A 20,981-nucleotide genomic window follows, 5' to 3' on the forward strand; every position below is an offset into this window, starting at 1 on the left:
CGGTGTTTTCAGCTATTAACTTCAGCGTTTTCAGCTATTAACTTCAGTGTTTTCAGCTATTACCTTCCGTGTTTTCAGCTTTTAACTTCAGTGTTTTCAGCTATCAATTTCAGCATCTTCAACGGCCAAATTCAGCTTACAGTATTCACATGCGTTGGACTATTTTGGCATTTACCAAGATTTTTTTTGGCTATTTTGGAGTTTAGCTAATATTTCAGCTACGTGCTAGCTGTTTTGGCTAACATAAGTTTTTTTAGACTAATGTGGCATTTAGCTAATATTTTAACTGGCTATCAGCTTCAGCATTTTCCGCCAGACAAATTCAGCTTACAGCATTCACACTAGTTCATAGTTATGTTAAAAAGTTACGTTTTTAAAGTGTTAAAAATGTAGTTTTAGAGTGTTCAATAAATGTTTATCCTGTTTGGCCCGTGACCTAAGGTGTGATTTGGATTTTGGCCCCTTGTGTGATAAGTTTGACACCCCTGCTGTGGACATTTTCTGCTTACCAGGAGCTGCATTCATGCATAACCGTCTCTCCATTCTGGACCTCCATTCCCTCTGAGATATTATGGAAAAGCAGAGATGATGGGGTTGGAGCAGAAAACCTCTGCAGAGCAGACAGGAACTGTTTGTCCACCAGACATGGACACTCCTGGAAGCCACACATCACACAAGGGTCAGTTTTGCTATCATAACCTCTCACGTATTTTAACAATACTTGTAATTCATCTACAACTGGAAAAAAAAACACTTTCCCAATGATAGACAAATTCTGTTTGTGTTGCAGCAAAGAAACAGTGGAGGTGAGGACGCACCGACAGACAGAGGCCCCGGTGTTGGTAGGTGTCCAGCGGGCAGTGACAGCCCTCCTCACAGCCGTCAGAGTAGCAGCCCTCCCTGCCGCTGACCTGAGCGCAGCTGAAGGGACAGCCCTCCCCACGCTCGCACTCCCTGTACAGCCTGCCGGGGGGGCAGCCCACGTCTGCACAGGAAATGAAAACACGTCGAACTCCAGCATGCAGTTTACAACCACGAAAGAACTGAAACTGAACAGCACTTTCTCACCCAGACACACTTGGATGTTGCAGGTTTTGCTCTGGCGACTCAAGCCGTGGCAAGGAGGAGAGCTGCAGAGACGAAAGCGGGACTGCTGACCCCCGCCACAGCTGACCGAACACTCTGACCACTGAGACCAGGAACGCCATGGTTCCACCGAGTCTTAAGGTGAAGACAGACAGAGATATATAACATAATTGATACTCTTGGTCTAAAACAGAGGTCTGTAACCTGTGGCTCCAGAGCCACATGTGACTCTTCAAACCCTTCTTTGTGGCTCCATGGTTAAAAAAAATGTTGATTTGTATAAGATATTTTTTGGACTGCAAGGTAAATCAAGCAAAACTTCATAAACAGTTGAAGCAAAGTTTGCATCATTCCACCAATCACCTGACTACATTACCCACAATGCTCTAACAATCCATCAAGCAATATGGCTTCTTAGTTTATTAAAGTCGTACTAAAACGGAGCGCTGTTTACCACAGAAAATCCATTGGAGGATGTTTGATTTTTTTTTTTTTTTAATAAATCCAGGGATTTCTAATGTGGTTGATGATCCGAAAAATGGGGCAAGGGTCACTTTAGATTTTAGATTTATTTTAAACATGTAAAAAAAAACTTTACAAAGCAAAAAAGACAATAAAAAACAATACAATCTCCCTTTGTGATGAAAAAAGTTGTTGAATTCAACAAATACATGTTTAAAAGGGGATAGTAATAAGCAAATGCTTAAGCCTATCGCTTTATGTTTTTATCCAGTAATACAAACAATACAATACAATTCGACCATAACTTTCAATTTTTCTTATTGTCACAAATAAAATCATGCAAGATATTATCTACAGTCACTATTTCACAATCAATCAATCAATCAATCAATCAATCAGTTAGCTCTGATTTAATTCTGGTTTGTTAGATGCATCACAATTGGTAAAATAAACAGTTTTTGCTTGTTTGTTTTTGTCTGGATTTTACTCCCAGCTACTACATTCCACATGAAACGATTCTATAAGGTACAGGGCGTAATTTATTTTGAAAGGAAGTCACATGACTCTCTGTTATAGAGTTATAAACATAATTAAAAAAAAAGCTAATTTCTTTATTGTTTGCGTTTTAAATATCCCCAAAATCAACAGTTCCATTATATTAATCAAAATCGTAACAAAAACATAAATACAAATCTGAGTCTTCTTTTACAAAATGGTAAAGTAAGACTTTGTGGCTCAAAGTGAGTTGTAGTCAGTGAGAAATCGACTCAAATGGTTCTTTAAGTGTTCATGGTTGCAGACTCCTGGTCTAAAACAAAGACCTCAGTCCTCCAAAAAGTACATAGCGTATAAATATCTAACATTTAACTACCTTCCTTTAAGATCCAAAGCACTTTACAATCAAAGTCCCATTCATACAAAGACATTCACACACGTGACTCAGACCTTAGACTAGTCGCTGTTGATGGGTGCCAATCGGTTGAAATATGGCGGTAGACGTATCAGGAAGTGATAGCGAAGGCTCTGGCCTGAATTCACGAGGGCTGGAAGTACTGCATTCCTATGAGAGACCTCAACACTTGTTACGTCCAGTTCCTACTTATACAGTCAATGGGGATACCCCGGCTTTACCCAACAGTTGCTTGGATAGGCTCCAGCAACACCATGAACATTAAAGGGATTTGGAAAAAGTATGAGTACATGGACCGGACTGGAGGAAGTTTCTGGGGAAATAATCCAAATGTCCTTACATTTTAAACACTTTTATGCTAAATTTTAAAAGCTCCAGTCCTTGTTCAATACTTTCTCCATCTGTCATGATATATAAGTGTGCAGGTTCGGTTGCCGCCCTGACCTTTGTGTCGAAGTGTCCGTGGCACTGAACTCCAGATTGCTGCTGGTGGTTACAGGTTGTCACCAGTGTTAAGATGCATTCACACTGACTGTGATTCGCACAGCAGAGTCAATGGTTAAGATGCAAATTGAGGCGATCTGAAGTTCTGCAGCGCAATATGAGCGATGGGTGAAATGGGCGGAGCAGCCCAAATTTAAATATCTGAAATTTGACAGGTTGCCGAGTCACATCTTTCAATCAAAATCTCACAAAAGCACTCCTGTTCACATTTTCAGGACTGTGACTGTAAAGCTGTTCTTACAAGAAAGTGACAGAGCATTATGTAAGTATTTGTCTTTGACCATTCATGTCAACTGGAAACTTGGTCAGTTAATGAGGCAGGCTTTCAAAGTGCAGGTTTTCTAGCACTTGGTTACCTTTGCAGGTTTGAGTGTTGCAGTCTTTCGTCTGCTCCGCTGCTCCCACACAACCTCTCCCGCCCCCCTGAGGAGCCGGATTGTTGCACGAGCGTCTCCTGGATTGGAGTCCGGTACCACAGGAGAGCGAGCATGGACTCCATGCTGCCCATTGACCCCAGCCGCCGTCAACATGACAAGCAGGAAAAGACTGGCAACGCATAAACCCCGCCTCACAGGAGCTGAGAGAAAACAGAAAGTAAAGAAATTTAAATGAGATGAGCGACTCTAAGAGATTATGTTGATGTGTGACAAAGTTTGTAGAAATGACCAGTTTTTGCAGTCGTTGCTGATGACGTCTCCTGGACTTACAAAAACCCATGATGCATTGGTGAACTTCTCACCACCTGCACAGATGCATACAAAGGATCAGCATTTAGTATGTTCCTTCAGTGATAATACAGATGTTTATGCTATGTATTTTTATTTTTATGCAAACCGTTGACAGAATTGTTGTGGTATTTGCACTGGCACTCCTCCCTGGCCACACACACTCCGTCCTGCAGGACAGCATCGCCCTGACAACCACAGGAGCGGGCGCAGAGGGGAGGGTCCAGACACTCGGTGTCACCATGGAGATCGGAGCAGGAACGAGGACAAGGTTTCCCACAAAACCACTCCTGCTGACCTGCAATGCAGTCTATAAGAAACATGCAGGTTTGTGAGAGGTTGTGTAAAAACTGTGCTTGCTGTGTAATGGCGTGCACAAAAAAATGTAAAGTAAAAAAACCTGGTCAGACACGGAAGATAGAACCAGGTTAGATGAAAAACTGATAACAATTTTGTCTTATAAATCTCTGAAGCAACAATTTGTGACCCCAAAAGTCTAGAGTTTGGAAAAATGATGGATTGATGGATGGATGGATGGATGGATGGATGGATGGATGGATGGATGGATGGATGGATGGATGGACAGATGTTTGGATGGATGTTTGGATGGATGCATGGATGATTAATGGATGATGGATAAATGGATAGATGGATTATGTTTGGATGGATGGATGATGGGGAAATGGATGGATGTTTAGATAGATGTTTGGATGGATAATGGATGGATGATTGATGGATGGATGGATGGATGATGGATGGATTGATGGATGGATGGATGGATGGATGGATAATGGATGATGGATGGATAATGGATGATGGATGGGTGGATGGATGGATGGATTGATGATGGATCAATGGATGGATGGATAATGGGTGATGGATGGATGGATGGATGATGGATAATGGATGGATAATGGATGGATGGATGATGGATGGATGGATGGATGATGGATGGATTGATGGATGGATGGATGGATGGATAATGGTTGATGGATGGATGATTGATGGATGGATGGATGGATGGATGGTTAATGGATGAATAGATGGATGGATGATTGATGGATGGATGGATGGATAATGGATGATGGATGGATTGATGGATGATGGATGGATTTTTTTAGTAACCTAAAGCCGACTAGCATTATGGACACCTCACGCATACCTGAGCAGACAGTGGTGTTGTCATGGCAACCGCGGCTCTGCCTCCTCTCTCCCAGACAGGGCAGACCTCTGAATCTAGCAGGAGGACTGCTGCACTCCCTGGTGCGAGTGGATGAACCCGAGCAGGCATCGCACTCTGACCACTCTGACCATGAACTCCAGGAGCCATGAACTACAACAGAAACAGGAAGAAATGAAAAAAAATTAAAAACCTGCACAAAGATGACGCTCTTCAACAAAACTCAAGACAGTAAAGAGTCACATTAAAACAGTGACTGAAAAACATTTACTTCTACTTAAATATAAATGAACGGTTGATAGGAGAATACACACATCCCACAGAGGAGTTCTTGTTCTAGCCACAAAAATGTTTTGGTCATTAAATATAAAACATGACATTTTAAGAAACAGACTACTGAATTAAAGTTTTACGTTAGTGTGGATTTGGTTCTTGACTCAACCACCGTGATGACCTTTTCTTCATGACGGCGCTGAAGCGCTCAGACTTTACCTGGACAGAAGGTGATGACGGGGCAGGGCTGCCTCTGAATCTGGACCCCAACCCCGTTGTGCGTCTCCTGCTCTCCAGGACAGCGCTCCCCTCCAGCTCTGGGCTCAGGACAGCTGCAGCTCCGGTAGCGGGACACCAGCTCCGCCCCACAGGTTCTGGAACAGGAAGTCCATTCTGACCACTCACACCAGCCCCCTGAAGCTACAAAAACACAGTAGGGCAATAAAAAGCTGACAGTTGCTAGACTTTTTTTGTTTTAAGAGGTTTTCGGGGTAATTGTCTTACCTGGGCAGGTCTCTCTTGTGCAGTTAAACCTTCCATCAACACATGTGCTGAAACACAAAGTTACTCTTTTAGACTGGTGTTCTGTCAGAACGATCTATAGTGAAATCATTCTTACTGGTCTTTTAATTATGATTATGCTGTTTTTAGCCTAAATGTTTTTTGTTTGTTTGTTTTTTTAAAGACGTATTTTCTGCAGAGCACAGTAGTTCACCAGAAATCTGAGTTGTTGGCGGGAGTCCTGCCATGAAAGTAACCCTCCGTTGTATCTGATCATGCATTTGTTTACAGTCCAGCCCGCGAGCTTACAGCCCCTCATGACCGCAAGCTAACATTGGCGGTGCAAGATTTTTGATCCATGTTCTAGCTCAGACGAGGAAAACAAAGACGTTCATGGATCTATTTTTAATCTTAATTGTTTGTCCTCCATCATGAGAAAAATTCTCCAAGCACATGTTAAAACACCTTCATTGGAGTGTGTCTTTAAGATTTTTAAAGGTGACATTTATGTGTTTGTTGGGGGAGGGGTGTATCATGTCAGATTAGAAAAATCTTCTTGCCCCCCAAAATGCAACATCTCTCAAAGAAGACCTCAAAAGTTCTGAATAGTCCAGTTCTGTCTGTGCGTTCATTGTTTCTCCTTCTGACCAGTTGTTGCATCCGTCCCGGGCGCGGGTCATCTCTCCTGGTTCCAGCCGGTGTCCAGTGTTGAGGTCCAAGCAAGGACAGCTCTCTCGAGCCACACAGACTGTGGCATTGAGAGACAGGACCTTTCCCTCTGTGCAGTAACACCCCGGCTCACACTTCCACTCACAGTGCTGAGGGACGGAGAGGGTCATTGGTTAAAGCCGAACCCGCCCACTTGTTTAAGCTTTATCAGACATTCAACGAGTAGCGTCTTGGATATACTCACTGCCAGGTCGTCACAGGATCGCGGACAGGACGGCCCACAGCTGCTGAAGGCAGTTCCGGGAACCTCGGAGCAGGGAGAAACTAGAGAACAGAACAAGTCAGAGGGACTGGAGGAGGTGGATCAAGTCCTGCTGCAGCAGGAGCCACACTCACCGGGACAGTGATCCGTGTTACAGGGAGCGACTTCAGTTACAAGACCCTCGCAGTAATTTCCCTCCCCCTCTGGAGTTGGACTGTCACATTCTCTTCTGCGGCTCTTGATGCCCCAACCACATGACTTGGTGCACTCGGTCCAATTACTCCACTGACTCCAGCCTCCGTCACCTGGAGAGATCCATCAGCGTTTGACTGCAAGCCTCCCACAGACCAGCATCCGGAAAGTTCTGAACTTACGGTCGCACGGGGTGAGGATGCAGACTTGGTCATGGCGGTGAGGACCAAGACAGGGGAGGTCACTGCCTGAACTCTTAGGACTGGTACAGAACCGGTACCGAGACTGAAGACCCGACCCACAGGAAAGAGAGCACTGGCCCCAAGGAGTCCATTCCGACCACTGACCCTCAACTGTACAGAGTTAGTGTGTTTGTACCATCAAATGACCTCAAAAGGAACTTCAAAATCCTTTTTACTCTTTCCTGGTTTTATTGAGACTAGATTTTACATCAAGAATAAGTAAATAAAATACTAGATGTGTCGTTGGCTGTTCTTACCGCTGCAATTGACTTGTGAGCACTGAACCAGCCTGCCTCTTTCACAGGTACTGAAACGTTCCACAAACACAACAAGAGTTGCTACAACGCCTCACACGACTCCAGAACAGACTCGCTGCTCCTACCAGTTATTGCAGTTTTGGTGGACAGTGTCTCCAGGCTTGTACTGAACTCCATCAACGTGACAGCGGCATTCCGATTCCATCACACACACGCCATCCTTGGAAACACAAGATCTGTGAGACTTTTAGGTCAACATTTAAAAAAAATATTCTATGTGATGCCCTGAAATACACCTGAAGGAAAGTCCCGTGTGGACACTGGCATCCCGGGGAGCAGCTACTGCTGAGGCTCATAGTGAGGTCAGCACATGACTGCGGTCGCCTCACACACTGCTTCCACTCCTGACCCACCGGACAGAACCTGCCCTCATCTGACGGAACACAAAACTACAGTTAGGCAGTGTTACAAAAGGAAAAATGTTTCATTTTCGAGCACAAATGCACCACCTGATGCATTAAAACACCATCTGAACCATACACCGTATGATGGGCTGGAGTCCAATACTAAGTTTCTGCAATTACAGAATCTGATGAATCCATGTTAGAGCCAACCCAGCTTCTGTTAGGCGAAGACACCTGAACAGGTTGGCAGTCCGCCTTGGGGCAATTTAGATTGATCAATCAATCTATGGACTCTTTTTGGACAACATGCATACTCCACTCAGAAAGGTCCCAGTTGGGATTTGAACTACAACATTCTAGGATTCAGGTGAGAGCACAAACCATCTCTAAAACACCCTTGAAGAAACATGTTTTATGAAGTACTAGCAGTGAAGGAAGTACCACAGGGCTGCAGGTTGCAGGCGCTGAACTGCTGAGCAGTGCCGTGGATTCGGATGGGCCCACGGGTTCGAGTCCTGTATCCTCCCCCACATGTGACCGAACACTCTGACCACGGAGTCCACGGCTCCTTTACACCTTCCAACACATTACAACAGAGTAACACAATTGATAAAGTCCAAAAAATAGAGGCTTTATATCACATGTGTCAAAGTCAAGGGTGGGAGCCCTCTAGATCATTTTATATTCTTCTTTATTATTTTTATTATTAACATCCTGGTATTATCTCATATATCATATTTTCCAAACTATAAGTCGTAGGTTTTTTTACTAGATTGGCCAGGGGTGTGACTTGTATTCACTTATTTGTCATTTTTTAAAAACAAAAATAGGCTCATATATTTGTTATTTGTTATATATTTGCTGATGCCAGAACTCCCAGAACTGCAGAAGAAGAAGTGTCGTCCAAAACAAACATGGCTGAGAATCTGATCGTTCTCCTCATGAACGTTATGATGTTTTTCTTATTTGCATTGAGACATTATTAGTATAGTTTTTATTTTTCTCTACTTGGAATAATGTGGGACAGCAAAGACAAACAAACAGAAGAGCAGCTAGAAACACCGTCATTCAGATGCAGCTCATGCAGGCTAGAAGGTAACCATCGCTGTAAGAAAAAGAAAAAGACTGAATGATCTCATGAACCCAGAATGGAGATGTGATCATAGATGCTTTTGTAGAGCTCTTTAAAATAAATAACTTAACCTCTATACATCATCAGTATCTTCCATGTAATTTAAACAAGATGTACAGTCCATCATGTAGTGATGAGGCTAAAAGATAGCTTCTCCCGACGCAATGAGGACAGCGGACTCAAACTTGACGTATAAATCGCATTTGGTGTCAGGCTTGTTGAATTTGTTCATAAATGTTGGAATTTTCTCTTAAAAATGTGACTTATACTCAAGAGCGACTTATATATGTTTTTTTCTTCTTCATTATGCATTTTTTTGACTCCTGTGACTTATACTCAATAGCAACTTATAGTCCGGAAAATACGGTAATTATGACAGGATATATTTTATGGAGAGAACAATCTTTTGGGATATTTATATGTTTATTTTTTTACGTAAAATGTAAGGCCGGAAATCAATTGAAACAAAAAATTAACAAATTAATCGCAAACCTGGAAAAAACTAATCGCGATTAATTGCTCTAGTTTTTTTTATTGACAGTATTTGCTGACCACTTATTATCTGTGAATAATCACAATATAAGATCACACACGAAACTCTACATTTAGAACATTTAATATTAATTAGTGCGTTCAAATGATTACAACATTTTTTTTTATTAATCGCACTTTTGTGTTGGAATTAATCACAATGTTTTAAAATTTATTTGTACAATATGGCACCAGACCACAGATAAAATCGTCCACTTTTTGAGAAAAAAAAAAAATCTAAACCACAAAAATAGCAAGAATACAGTACTAAAAAATGACTGAATATTTATTTCTTTTGCAAGTGATCATGGTATAAGCAGGATAATACCCGAGGACATGTTTTAACGCACGCCGTGGAAGCCTGAACCGCCGAGTTAAAGTGAAGGACTGTTTCTTAGATTAAGTTGTGTTAATACATATTAACGTGTTAATTATTTTTGATTAATCATGTGTTTTAATGTGTTATTGTTTACACCCCTAGTAAAATGACATACAAGTAAAGAAATTTGAAGATTTTTGGCTTTATTTCAAACTCTTGACATTTTTACAGAATATATTATGGAGAGCAAAATTTTGAAAGTTATTTAAGGCTTAAGTTGATAATGAGGTTAAAGTCTGTTTTTAATAATATTTTTGTTTGAAAAGTTACATTTTTAAAATGTAAAATTTATTAGTAGTTTGATGTGTTCAATAAATGTTTATCCTGTTCGGCCCTCGACCGGCAGTGAATTTTGGCCCCTTGTGCGATTGAGTTTGACACCCCTGCTTTAAAGCAATAAATCCCTCTTACCGAGGCACGGTTCAATGCTGCAGGTGTCGATCCCGACCCTAACTCCTTTGCAGGGACGACCTCCAAATGCAGGAGGAGGATTCGTTCCGGATCGGTACCTCCTGCGTACTCCGACATCACACGTCCGGCTGCAGGAGCTCCACTGTGTCCAGCTGCTCCATCCACAGTCCACTGAGACCCAGAAGACAGTTTTGTAAATCCAAAATGAATTTTTTCTTACTTGGGTCAGTGGGCTTAATGATACTTCTACCTCCAAGAGGAGGGAGGGATAAACTGAAAGATATGGTGGCATCAGGTCAAAATTTGAGGAAAGTTTCCCAAAGCTGTTAATGTCATTAGGCTCAATAGCTTTGGGTTGTTCAAGAAGATGTTTTCTGGAGTTGGAAAGTAAATTCAACATAGAATCTCTAAAAATCTATACATTTCAAAGCCTCACCTGGACAGGAAACGCTCCCACACCCCATGGTTCCATTGACACAGGTGCTGTTTAAGATAAGAGGCAGGAGGGTGAACCCACATTTTTATTTTTGTGGGGCTGGAGTTGTGACCACATACCAGGTGTTACAAGCATCTGCAGGCAGAGTGGCTCCCGCTGGATACACCTCCCCCATGTGATAACAGGGGCACTGTGCCAGTGGAACACAGCTGCCGTTGAACAGGTAGAACCCTGGAGCGCAGTAGCAGCCATCATAGCAGACTGTGGCACACTGAACCTCCGAGGAGGTCATATCCAAACACACCCGCGGACATGCCCCTCCCTGAGCCTCGCAGTCTGCTGAGGTCATGTACTCCATGCCCTCTGGACACACACCTGAGGAGAACCACAAGACACAGACACACAAAACAAAGTCTGAGTGAAAGAAAACTCTGTAACTATGCAACCATGAGGACATAGCATAACATTATCACAAAAAAAGCAATTTTTTAGGGGCACCAATATTTTGTCTATCTTCCAATAATTAAGGGATAACCAATTTAATACCATATTTTCCGGAGTATAAGTCGCATGAGCAAAAAATGTCTAATCAAGAAGAAGAAAATGATATATAAGTTGCTCTGGACTAAGTCGTATTTTAAGGAGAAAATTTCAGAACAAATCTGCCAAGCAGATGTAGATAAAAAAATAAATAAAGAAAGAAATATAAGAATAATTTGATCTCTATGAGAAAAATATCCAAGTTTAAGAGGAAAACATTCAAATTCTCTTCCATTTTTTCTCCTACATCACTTCTTCTGCCACTGTCAGAAGCAAATTCTTATACTCCAATGTGGCGCCCTCTAATGGTTGTTAGAAGGAACAACCGTTAAAGGTCAACCAGTATTTACTGAGAAAATTACTAATATATAATCCTTTTGATTCTAAAAAATAAAAAAACACACATATAAGACGCTCCTAAGTATAAGTCGCACCTCTGGGTAAACTATGAAAATACTCTGGAAAATACAGTAAGAAGCGCTTATTGTACGTGTATCTAAAGTCTCACTTCAGTCAAGTTTTGATCTTTTATGAAATCGTATCCATTTAGACATTTTTTTTAACTGTTGTTTTATAGGACATAGTTTCTGCAGAACGACAGGAAATCATTGGAAATTTCCCTTTGAGTTGTGGGCGGGACTGTTGGTGTTGAGAAGCCCCTTTCCCCTCCCTCTTTTTTAGAGCACTCTGTGTAAACTCTCTCCCGCTAGTTTCCAGTCCCTTACAATCCTAACCTAACATGACTGGAACAACAAAAATGATGAACGGAAGAGCGGAGCAGCGAGCTCATGGACCACTGATTGTATTTCCTACATCACACATACGATCTTTTTCAAATCCATTTTGCAAATAATGAATTGACTTTATTTGGTTGGTGCTGAAGGTAAGTCATTTTCTGTGGATGACATCACACTCGCTGTGACCAGTTCTCATATATAATACAGACAATGGTGTTACCTAAATAACATTCACCCCAATAGAAGTATTATGAATCAGGAGGGAAGTTTTAGGCACTTTTAGGTATTTTTGATACAATGTTCATCAATGTGGATTAGTTTATCTGAAATTACACAACCTTTTTTCTTTCCAAACTAATTTTTCTGTTATGATAATTCATGCTTAATTTAGGTTTAGCCAAAATCACATTTTGAAGAGTTTATTTGGTCTTTTATATGTCTACAGATCCAAACCGAATCCCCCATTGTGATGTATTAAGTGTACAAAGCAGTACCGGAGCAGGGCTGGGAGTTGCAGTCTTTAGTCTGGATGTGCGGCCCCGGGCAGCTGCTGCCTCCATGCTGTGGTGCTGGTGAGCCACAGACTCTCATCCTTGTTTGAACCCCAGAGTCACACTCCAAGGAACACTGAGACCAAGGCGACCAAGGTGACCAAGAACCATGCACTGAAAGAAAGTACACCCCTGCTGTTAGCGTTCCAGACTTCTAGACCCCCGTACCCGTTCCTGCGCCTCCGTGTGGGGTACCTGGACACAGCACGGTGTTGCAGGGCTCCTGCTCCTCTTTGTCTCCATCACAGAGAACTGGGTTGTGTGTGTGGTTCAGCGACACATAGCTACAGCTACGAAATCGGCGTCTGATTCCAACGTCATCCACGTGACTGAAACACGTTTTACTGCACTCTGACCAGCCGCTCCATTGAGTCCACACGCCGTCTGAAAGGACTGAACGATGAAACATCAGAGCAACTCCTCTCCCTTTACCTCCATAACCAACACTCCACTGGACAACCAGTCAAAGTTTATATGTGTAGTACAAATCCTAAGACGTAAAATGAATTGATAACTAAGCAGATGTGGATTGATGTACCTGGGAGGCATGGGCTGGAGCAGCTCCGAGCCTCTGAGGAGTCTCCAGGACAGAGCTGGACTCTGACCGACTCTGGAGGATTCACTGGTGACCTGAAGAGACACGTGAATTATATATATATATATATACATATATATATATATATACACACACATATACATATAGGGGTCACCACAAACATCCCCCTGTAACATGCGTAAGCTGAGTATGGCTGAGGCTGTGCTGTATGTGGTTCCATTTGTGCCAAAAACATGTTTGTTTTGTCCACTGTCTACACCACAGCCCTCAGTGTCGGCTCGTTTTGTTTCCAGGCCTGTTGTCTTGGTCCTGTGAGTTGTGTTACATGGCTAATGTAAATTAAAGCCTTGGACTATTCCTTTCATGTGCTTGTGATTCTTCCCTGCAACTGGGTTTCCTCTTGATTTCCCAACCGTGACAAAAACTGTACATATTTTCGGTCCATTGTCTATGTCTACTGAACAAGTTTATTTAACATTTGTTCATGTCTATGTACTATTAAGCAATATCTTGTGTTTGTTCTGTGAAGGACAGGAGCTAACGATGCTAGTAACTGTTGCTAGGGACTTTTCTGATGACGAGATCCAACGACAAAAGCAAATGTAAAGTATTAAGCTGATACATCACAAAGCAAATCCAAAGCTATTATCAAAGAAGTGTGGACATGCAGAAGATATTGTTTAGTAGTACACAGCAGACATGAACAAATGTTCAATTAACGTGTCATAGACAGTGGAAGCAAAAACGTATTTTTGGCACAAATGTAACCACATACAGTGTTGTACGTGTTGAGAAAATTACATGAAAATAGTGAAAAAAAAGTTAGGATCTCATTAATGTGGTCTGGGGAGGGGGTGTGACAGGTTTCCTGCCCTAAACGTTTCCCTGCTTCAAGACCAGTCAATATTACACCCCCAAGAGTTATACATCCCACCCTGATTGGTTGGAATCGTTAACTCTGCACACAGCACTGTAAAAGTGCTCTTCATAGAAAACACCACACAAACATTAAACTTTCATATTAAAGTGGGGGCAACAAAATATCGTCTTGGGGTCCACAGACCGCCAGTTTGAGACCCTTCATCTACATATACTTGAACTTTGGGAGTGGCTCAGAAAACGCACTGGAAAGTGTCCCCATGTGGTTTCAGTAACTGTCAGCACCTGTCAGTCTCAGGCGGTGATCCATCCACAGACTGAGCAGGCCCACCTGTCCTTAGCCTCTAAGATCACTGTGCAAACATTTGGGACTTCTACAGGTGATAGAAAACGGAAAACAAGAACCTTACCTGTAGCGTTGCTGAAGTCCTACGCCACAGCTGACGTCACATGGCGACCACTGTGACCATGCTGACCAGCTGCAGGTGACCTGGCAGGTAGGCGGGTCACAGATGACTTGTCCATCTTTGCAGATGCTGGTGGCTCAGAGAAGAATGATCCATAATGACTTTTATTAATGAATAAAGCTAACCACGAACAGCAGCAGCATTCTACAGCAAAGCATGGCGGCCTGGTTTCTGCCTCTGTCATGGCAGCAGCTGCCCTGCTGCTAATCATTTGATTCCCTCCACCTGTGACTGTTCCTATAAAGCTCTGCCTCTGCCTTTCACCCTTGCTGGATCGTTGCACTGCAAGCACTCACCCACTCTGTTGCCAGCAAAATTCTGTCCTGCCTGCCTGCCTGCCTGCCTGCCTGCCTGCCTGCCTGCCCTACTCAAGCCAGCCTGTGTTCCTGCATCTGCTCCAGTCCTCATGGTGCCTCTGGTGATTATTATTTGGACTAAAAAACAAGTCACTGAACCTCAACTTCCTGAGTTCCTCGCCCTCCTGGCTTTCCCTCTTCTCATTAACATTTGTGTTTGGAGCCACGCCTTCCCTTTGCTCTCAGAGGACTCCACTCCGTCTCTACAGCCTGTTCTCCTCATCCCATGTCCGTGTATTGGCTGCATTGTTCTACGCCAGGAGGCCCCGAAGACAAAGACTTAATAAATCTGGTTTCTTGAACTTCTGGGTTTGTCGTATTTTGGGTCCACAAAAGCTTAACCTGACAGCCTCTCACCAGGTGGTACACTGGTCTCTCTTGATCCGCTGTCCTGGTTGGAGCGTTTTGCCGTTCCACTGACATCCACACTGACTGGAATTCACACAGCGACCCTCCTGAAGGTACAACCCAGACGGACATCGACACCCTGCACAATCACAGATGATATATTACAACTATTTCAGTAAATCTACAAGAGAACTAGAAATAAAGCATTTTATTTTTGTAAAAAAACTAAGACAAAACTGGAATTTAAGAAATATTCACCAGCATTTCGAAAAATGTTGAATTACTGTGGCATATTTTTATTTCATTTTTTAATAGTGATCATTCTTTATTTTACTATTCTTCAGCTAATGGTGTTCATTGCTCATTAGTGAGTTTGACAACCATTTGGCCACAGTTAATGAGAAGAAAAGTGAAATACCAATAAAATAAAAGAGAAGGCGACTATATAAGCTGTTTAGGTCAAACTGTATAAAGTAAAAAAATTCTAAACGCAAGTGTTAAAATCTGATAAAGAAAAATATGTAGTGACTGTGCTAAAAGGGTTTTAAAAAAATCTTGAAGCTGCTAGAATGTATTTTTTGTGGTTGATGAGTCTTTTCCAACATTTTCTCATTTCCCATTCCTAATGATTATTGTAGGCCGATGATATCATCAAAATCGTTTTTCTCCAGCCAGATTACAAAGTAAATACTGCTAAGATGAGCTATGAAATTTCTAGATAAATCTTCAAAGTTTAGTCAGTCAGGGAAACTAAGAAATTATCTTATTAAGACTGACTAAGAATAATGTATTTAGACAATGTATAACTTATTTTTTTTATGAAAATGGAGAAATGTATCAACATTTTTTAAGATTTAGGACATTTCTCACTTAAAAAAACTTCTGACAAAGTAAAAAGTCTACCCTCAGAGATGGAACATTTAGTTTGATTAGCAAATGAGTGTCATAGTAAAGTTCTAGTAAATTAAAACTAATGGACATTTAGTATCATGAATATTTCTATGTTATTAATAAATTCATGGATATATGCATAGTAAATGTGAATTCTGTATTAGACAGACATATACAAAGATAGAATAATATGACTAGGTAGAAACCGACAGATACAGAAACTGACTGATAGATTGATAGTTAGCTAGCCAGCTAGCTTCAGACCGACTGGCAGACAGACACATAACCTGAACAGATCAGCAGACTTCAGTAATAGATGGATAAATAGCAAAAGTAGTACACTTAAAGTTTGTTTTGTTACACTTACATGAAAAAGTACAGCAAGTATAGCCACAATTGACCATGTATATTTAGGGTAGAAAGTATACTCATACTGAATACTTCTTCAGACTAAATTGGAACATTTTAAGCTTAAAATAGAAAGTATGTAAAAAGTAAACATCAAGTATAGCCTACTGCCTCACTAGTACATTATTTTACATAAATGCATGTATATTAGAGCTGTTCGTGGTATTTTACAGAATGATGGCTGTAACAAGGGATGAGGATTCTTTCCTAAAGTTTACATGTCCATAACTGAAAATGATGCTCTGAACATCTATTGCATGAGATGGGTGTCAGGAGTCAGCGGTCTGTCTCCCCCTCTGGTCACTGGCGGGAGCTATCTCCAGAGTACTGACTGCACTGCATCTCCCAGCAACCCCAACACACAGTTCTTGGATGCTGTTCAGCTGCCTCTCAATTGCCAACCACCCACAGGACAGTGCGAAGTATTGTTTGTGCCACCCTACCTCCATTACTGAGCATTTCTATCTGGACCGGATCTTCTGATTCTAACCCTGCCGCCTGCCCTGACCCCCACCTGGACCCACCCCAGTCTCTTCTTGGATGATCCCATGCCCGTGAATGACCTCTACCTGTCTGACCCTGATTTAGCTTTGTGGATTTTAAGCGGTGGTCAGTTCCTGTCTGAACTAATAAATATGCTTAGAACCAGCTGTCTGCCTGTCAGTGACATTTAGGCATTTGTACTAATAGTCCACGACATGAAAATATTCTAAAGGAACGCCAAATTGCCCCGATAAAAAATAAAGACAAAAGGTGACGAACCCTCTACACATGATGCTGTACAGCTGCTGGTCAAGCTGAGATCAGAACATATAGAGGGACAGGGATCCACTCTTCCAGTCTGGCAGTCTTCCTCAGTGACCAGCACCATGCCACCAACACAGCCTGTCAGTCACAAGATTAAAAGAAACATAGACATTTAGATTTTATTTTTATTTTACAAAAGACATAAATACAAAATAAAATTATTTGATTAATTCAAACAAACAATTCTCCATTAACCACAAAGGGAAAATAAATTAATTAAATACTAAAAGCACTTGTATCGGTCAGCAGATCTTAGTGTACAAAAAGAAATTACAGAAAATTAAATGAACTAAAACTTTTTTGTTTGCTAATTGACCTTCAGGGAAATTTGACTGTCAAATGTTGACTTTCCAGTCTCTACTTGGATGGGAAGCAGGCTGCAGAACATTTGCACATGGTTTGCAAATCGAAATTTTGTAACACTTAATAATAAGATTCCATAACAAGCTTTATTAACATATTAACAAACATTACTAATGTGTTTATAGGGTGTTAGTTCAATATTTATTAGCACAACATACTTAGTAAGAATTATTAACATCTAAAGTGAGACTATTGTCTACAAAGACCATATTAAACACATGTATTAACTATCTTTGTCAACATTATATTGAGTATTTCGCAGCATTTACATTACAGTATATTTGTCATTTCTCCACAATCAATGAACAGTTAAGCTAGTCTCAAACACATAGTTGTCAAAAAAGTTTTTGATAAGTCAGAAAATGTTTTTTTCAATGACAACTGAGGGTCCAGAATTCCCCATAAACTTCTACCTTAACAAGTTTGTAACTTTAAGTAACATCACTATCAGTTTTAGAAGATTTCTAAAAGACCGTTGGACTTTCACAACAGTATTCAGTACGTACAAAAGCATTTTTATCGATACAATTCTGTTTCTCTTGATGTAGTGAGGCTTACCCCTCTGTACATCGGTGTCATTGGTGCACGGATGGCTGTTGCAGCTCTGACTCTGAAGGGTCATGCCGTAGCATTCTCTACCTCCATTCTTAGGAGGTGGGGAGGAGCAGCTTCTGTTCCTGGTCTTGATACCTCCTCCACACAGAGCATCACATTCTGACCACTCTGACCACTCTGACCAGTGACCATGAACTACAAGAGAGGGCAGACACACTCTGGCTATTTCTGGCTGTTTGTGCAGAAGGTGACGCATGGATCACAAACCTGGACAAGCTCGAGGAAAACAGGCTCGGCTATCAAACTGAGCTCCGCCACAGGACCCTCCGGGCAGAGCATCCCTTAGTATCTCCCTCTGCCGGAACAAGGAGCCGAGGCCACAAGTCACGCTGCAGGAACTCCACGTTGTCCAGGGTGACATGATGCAGTCCACTTGGAGACCAAAGAAAGCTCGTCAATAAATTTCAACTACTTGGTCAAGCAATTGTGGCCCTCAATTGACCTACCACAGTCCCCTTCGTCTGATCCATCGACACAATCCCTCTGCAGGTTACACCTCCGGTCCAGACGAATACACTCGCCACTGGTGCAGGAAAACTGCTTGGGGGAGCAGTGGCTTGGCACTAGGGGGCGCTGAGGGGTCACTGCTGGCCTGGCTGTGGTGCCTGAGAAATTTGGTGATAAAACACCAACAAATCCCTCAGTAAATTGTGAGGGCACTTATGTATCACCTCCGAGTTCTTACGAACATCTAGATTGTCGTACAGTGCGGTAAGGATGCTTTACGACAGAATCACATATACGTCGTAAACACCTGTCAAATACTTCACTGTACATTTGACACAACAATGGGTTGTTTCATTTTAGTTATGTCACTTGAGGTGGTCATATGAGCCTCAAGGTAACTACCTGCTCTCCCTTTAAGATGTGCCCACTCCTCTCTTTGACTCTCAATAGGCCCAGATGATCCAAAAGCCCACAGTACCGACCCATATAGTCCATTTGACTAAGGCCTTATTAGACTCACTGAATAGTACTCATTTTCTTCAAAACACTTTACCTCAAACACAATTTGCAACAATTCGCAATCTGCTTTTACTGAGAAGGACGAAATGAAAGACATTTGAGCTGATCTAGTGCAACAGAACCTGTGCTTGTGATGTTCTCGAGTGTGGTCGGTCCCGTGGCTCCATCTGTCGCTACTCCAGGAAAACCACCTTGGTAAGAAGTAGTTGCTAAGCCTGGAAAACCTGTGGTGGTATCCCCACGGTAACCTGGTCTTCCAGTGTACATGGTCTGATTGTGTAGCCCGGGAAAGGCTTCAGTTGGAGTAATGCCTGAAGAGGACACAAATGAAAATAATTATACTAATATGCAATGCATTCACTCCAACTATGAATGTAAGATTTTCACAGTGGACACATGTTTGGTCATTTGTGTTAAACTTACCACAGTTCATCTCATCTGAATGGTCTTTACAGTTGGGTTGACCGTCACAGAGGACAGACATGGAAATACACTCTCCACTGTGTCTACACAAAAACTGTCCAGGTTTACAGTTCTGCACCGGCACTTTTTCAGAGTGAGATGTGGTAACACTCGGGGGGGTCAGCAGCTCCTCTACACAATTAAAGAGAAAATTCTAATAACTTCGGTTTTTAGAGTCAGTTACAACATTTAGACAACATTCCTTAAATGTTGTACCTTCTCTGCAGCCAAGGACCTCCACCCGCAGGTAAAAAGTCTGTCGGAACTCTACAGGTACGATGCGTATGTAGCGAGCTTTGACCAGCCGGCCAAGCCATTGGGTCACAGGTGTCCTGCCGACCATCTGAACTTCAAAAACCTGCACAGCATTTATGAACAAAGCTTTGTAGTTGATAGTTTTCATATTTAAACACAATAATCATTTACAGAAAAAAAAAAATAAAAAAACTTGAGTTGATGGGACAAATGGAGATAAGATTTGTTGCCCGTAGCTGCAATAAAAAGACACATAAATTATGCTTTTTTTGTATAGCTTTTTTTTTGCACTTGTATAAAACAAATAACTTGAAAGCAATGGATTTTTTTGGAGTGGCATTCAACAGGTAATGACACATTTACTGATCTTACGTGGGCCGGACCAATAACATAATAGCAAAATAACCTATGGTCAACTTGTTATCTGTAACTTTGTTGTTGTTTTTTCATAGTAGGCTAATCGCTTATTATTACATTGTTTATTAAGTTTATTTATTTGCCTCCCCTAGTTGTGGAATTTCTTTAAAGAACCGTACCTCGCTACAAGAATGAGCTAGAATCTTGCTTTTTTTGTTCAACATACTTATAGGTTTTTCTTTTCATTAATGGGAAGGGTTAAACCAACTGATTACAGTCTGCGGGTTGTATGTTTCGAATCAAATTAAATCAAACTTTATTTATATAGCACTTTTCATTTAGACTATAACAAAAAGTGCTTCACACATAAATAAAGTTTGTTTGACACTCCGGCTTTAGACTATTTCTGGAACTTTTGAAATAAATGCTGTATTTCTCAGAGTAGAAGTCATGCTTTTACATATACAGTATAAATATATATATATATATATATATATATATATATATATATATATATATTTTATATATTTTGACTATATTTGGGTGCAACTTATATGATTTTCCTAAAGTAATAAACAGCACAACCACTAGAGGACACTGTAGGTGTGTGTATCAGTATTTGCTACTGACAGCAACCCAGAAGAATCATCTCTTGGCTATGTCCAAATTACTTCACTATTCACTATTGTAGTATATTCACCGTTTTCTAGTGCTATTCCAAAATCGAGTGCCTTTGAAATTTCCCAGAAGTCTTTGCAAAAAACCAGTGTGTTTCAATGCTCATTACATTAGCGAATATAGACCACAATGCATTGCGTTTGAACAATTTTTGTAAAATAAAATGTAATTTTTCATTAAACCATCAAC

General features: G+C 41.4%; 1 protein-coding gene across 1 annotated transcript in view; it reads right to left on the bottom strand.

The window, feature by feature from the left end:
* scospondin (subcommissural organ spondin) overlaps positions 1 to 20,981 on the bottom strand; it is a 108,708-nt gene that overhangs the window by 40,482 nt on the left and 47,245 nt on the right. Inside the window, exons 46-77 of the mRNA XM_036217530.1 lie at positions 19,719 to 19,860; positions 19,464 to 19,634; positions 19,163 to 19,351; positions 18,521 to 18,679; positions 18,282 to 18,446; positions 18,018 to 18,209; positions 17,052 to 17,174; positions 15,000 to 15,129; positions 14,230 to 14,355; positions 12,923 to 13,014; positions 12,580 to 12,777; positions 12,328 to 12,498; positions 10,676 to 10,931; positions 10,557 to 10,603; positions 10,121 to 10,291; positions 8,109 to 8,243; positions 7,560 to 7,696; positions 7,389 to 7,483; positions 7,264 to 7,313; positions 6,947 to 7,117; positions 6,707 to 6,877; positions 6,555 to 6,634; positions 6,290 to 6,459; positions 5,645 to 5,691; positions 5,360 to 5,560; positions 4,850 to 5,020; positions 3,797 to 3,997; positions 3,629 to 3,704; positions 3,319 to 3,539; positions 1,069 to 1,221; positions 819 to 985; positions 510 to 655 (exon numbers count right to left, since the gene is read on the bottom strand). Of these exons, the coding sequence (XP_036073423.1) occupies positions 510 to 655; positions 819 to 985; positions 1,069 to 1,221; positions 3,319 to 3,539; positions 3,629 to 3,704; positions 3,797 to 3,997; positions 4,850 to 5,020; positions 5,360 to 5,560; positions 5,645 to 5,691; positions 6,290 to 6,459; positions 6,555 to 6,634; positions 6,707 to 6,877; positions 6,947 to 7,117; positions 7,264 to 7,313; positions 7,389 to 7,483; positions 7,560 to 7,696; positions 8,109 to 8,243; positions 10,121 to 10,291; positions 10,557 to 10,603; positions 10,676 to 10,931; positions 12,328 to 12,498; positions 12,580 to 12,777; positions 12,923 to 13,014; positions 14,230 to 14,355; positions 15,000 to 15,129; positions 17,052 to 17,174; positions 18,018 to 18,209; positions 18,282 to 18,446; positions 18,521 to 18,679; positions 19,163 to 19,351; positions 19,464 to 19,634; positions 19,719 to 19,860 (4,724 nt within the window). The remainder of the gene's footprint in view (positions 1 to 509; positions 656 to 818; positions 986 to 1,068; positions 1,222 to 3,318; positions 3,540 to 3,628; positions 3,705 to 3,796; positions 3,998 to 4,849; positions 5,021 to 5,359; positions 5,561 to 5,644; positions 5,692 to 6,289; positions 6,460 to 6,554; positions 6,635 to 6,706; positions 6,878 to 6,946; positions 7,118 to 7,263; positions 7,314 to 7,388; positions 7,484 to 7,559; positions 7,697 to 8,108; positions 8,244 to 10,120; positions 10,292 to 10,556; positions 10,604 to 10,675; positions 10,932 to 12,327; positions 12,499 to 12,579; positions 12,778 to 12,922; positions 13,015 to 14,229; positions 14,356 to 14,999; positions 15,130 to 17,051; positions 17,175 to 18,017; positions 18,210 to 18,281; positions 18,447 to 18,520; positions 18,680 to 19,162; positions 19,352 to 19,463; positions 19,635 to 19,718; positions 19,861 to 20,981) is intronic.

Source organism: Oryzias melastigma, linkage group LG20, assembly GCF_002922805.2.
Source record: "Oryzias melastigma strain HK-1 linkage group LG20, ASM292280v2, whole genome shotgun sequence".
NCBI classification, from domain to species: Eukaryota; Metazoa; Chordata; class Actinopteri; order Beloniformes; family Adrianichthyidae; genus Oryzias; species Oryzias melastigma.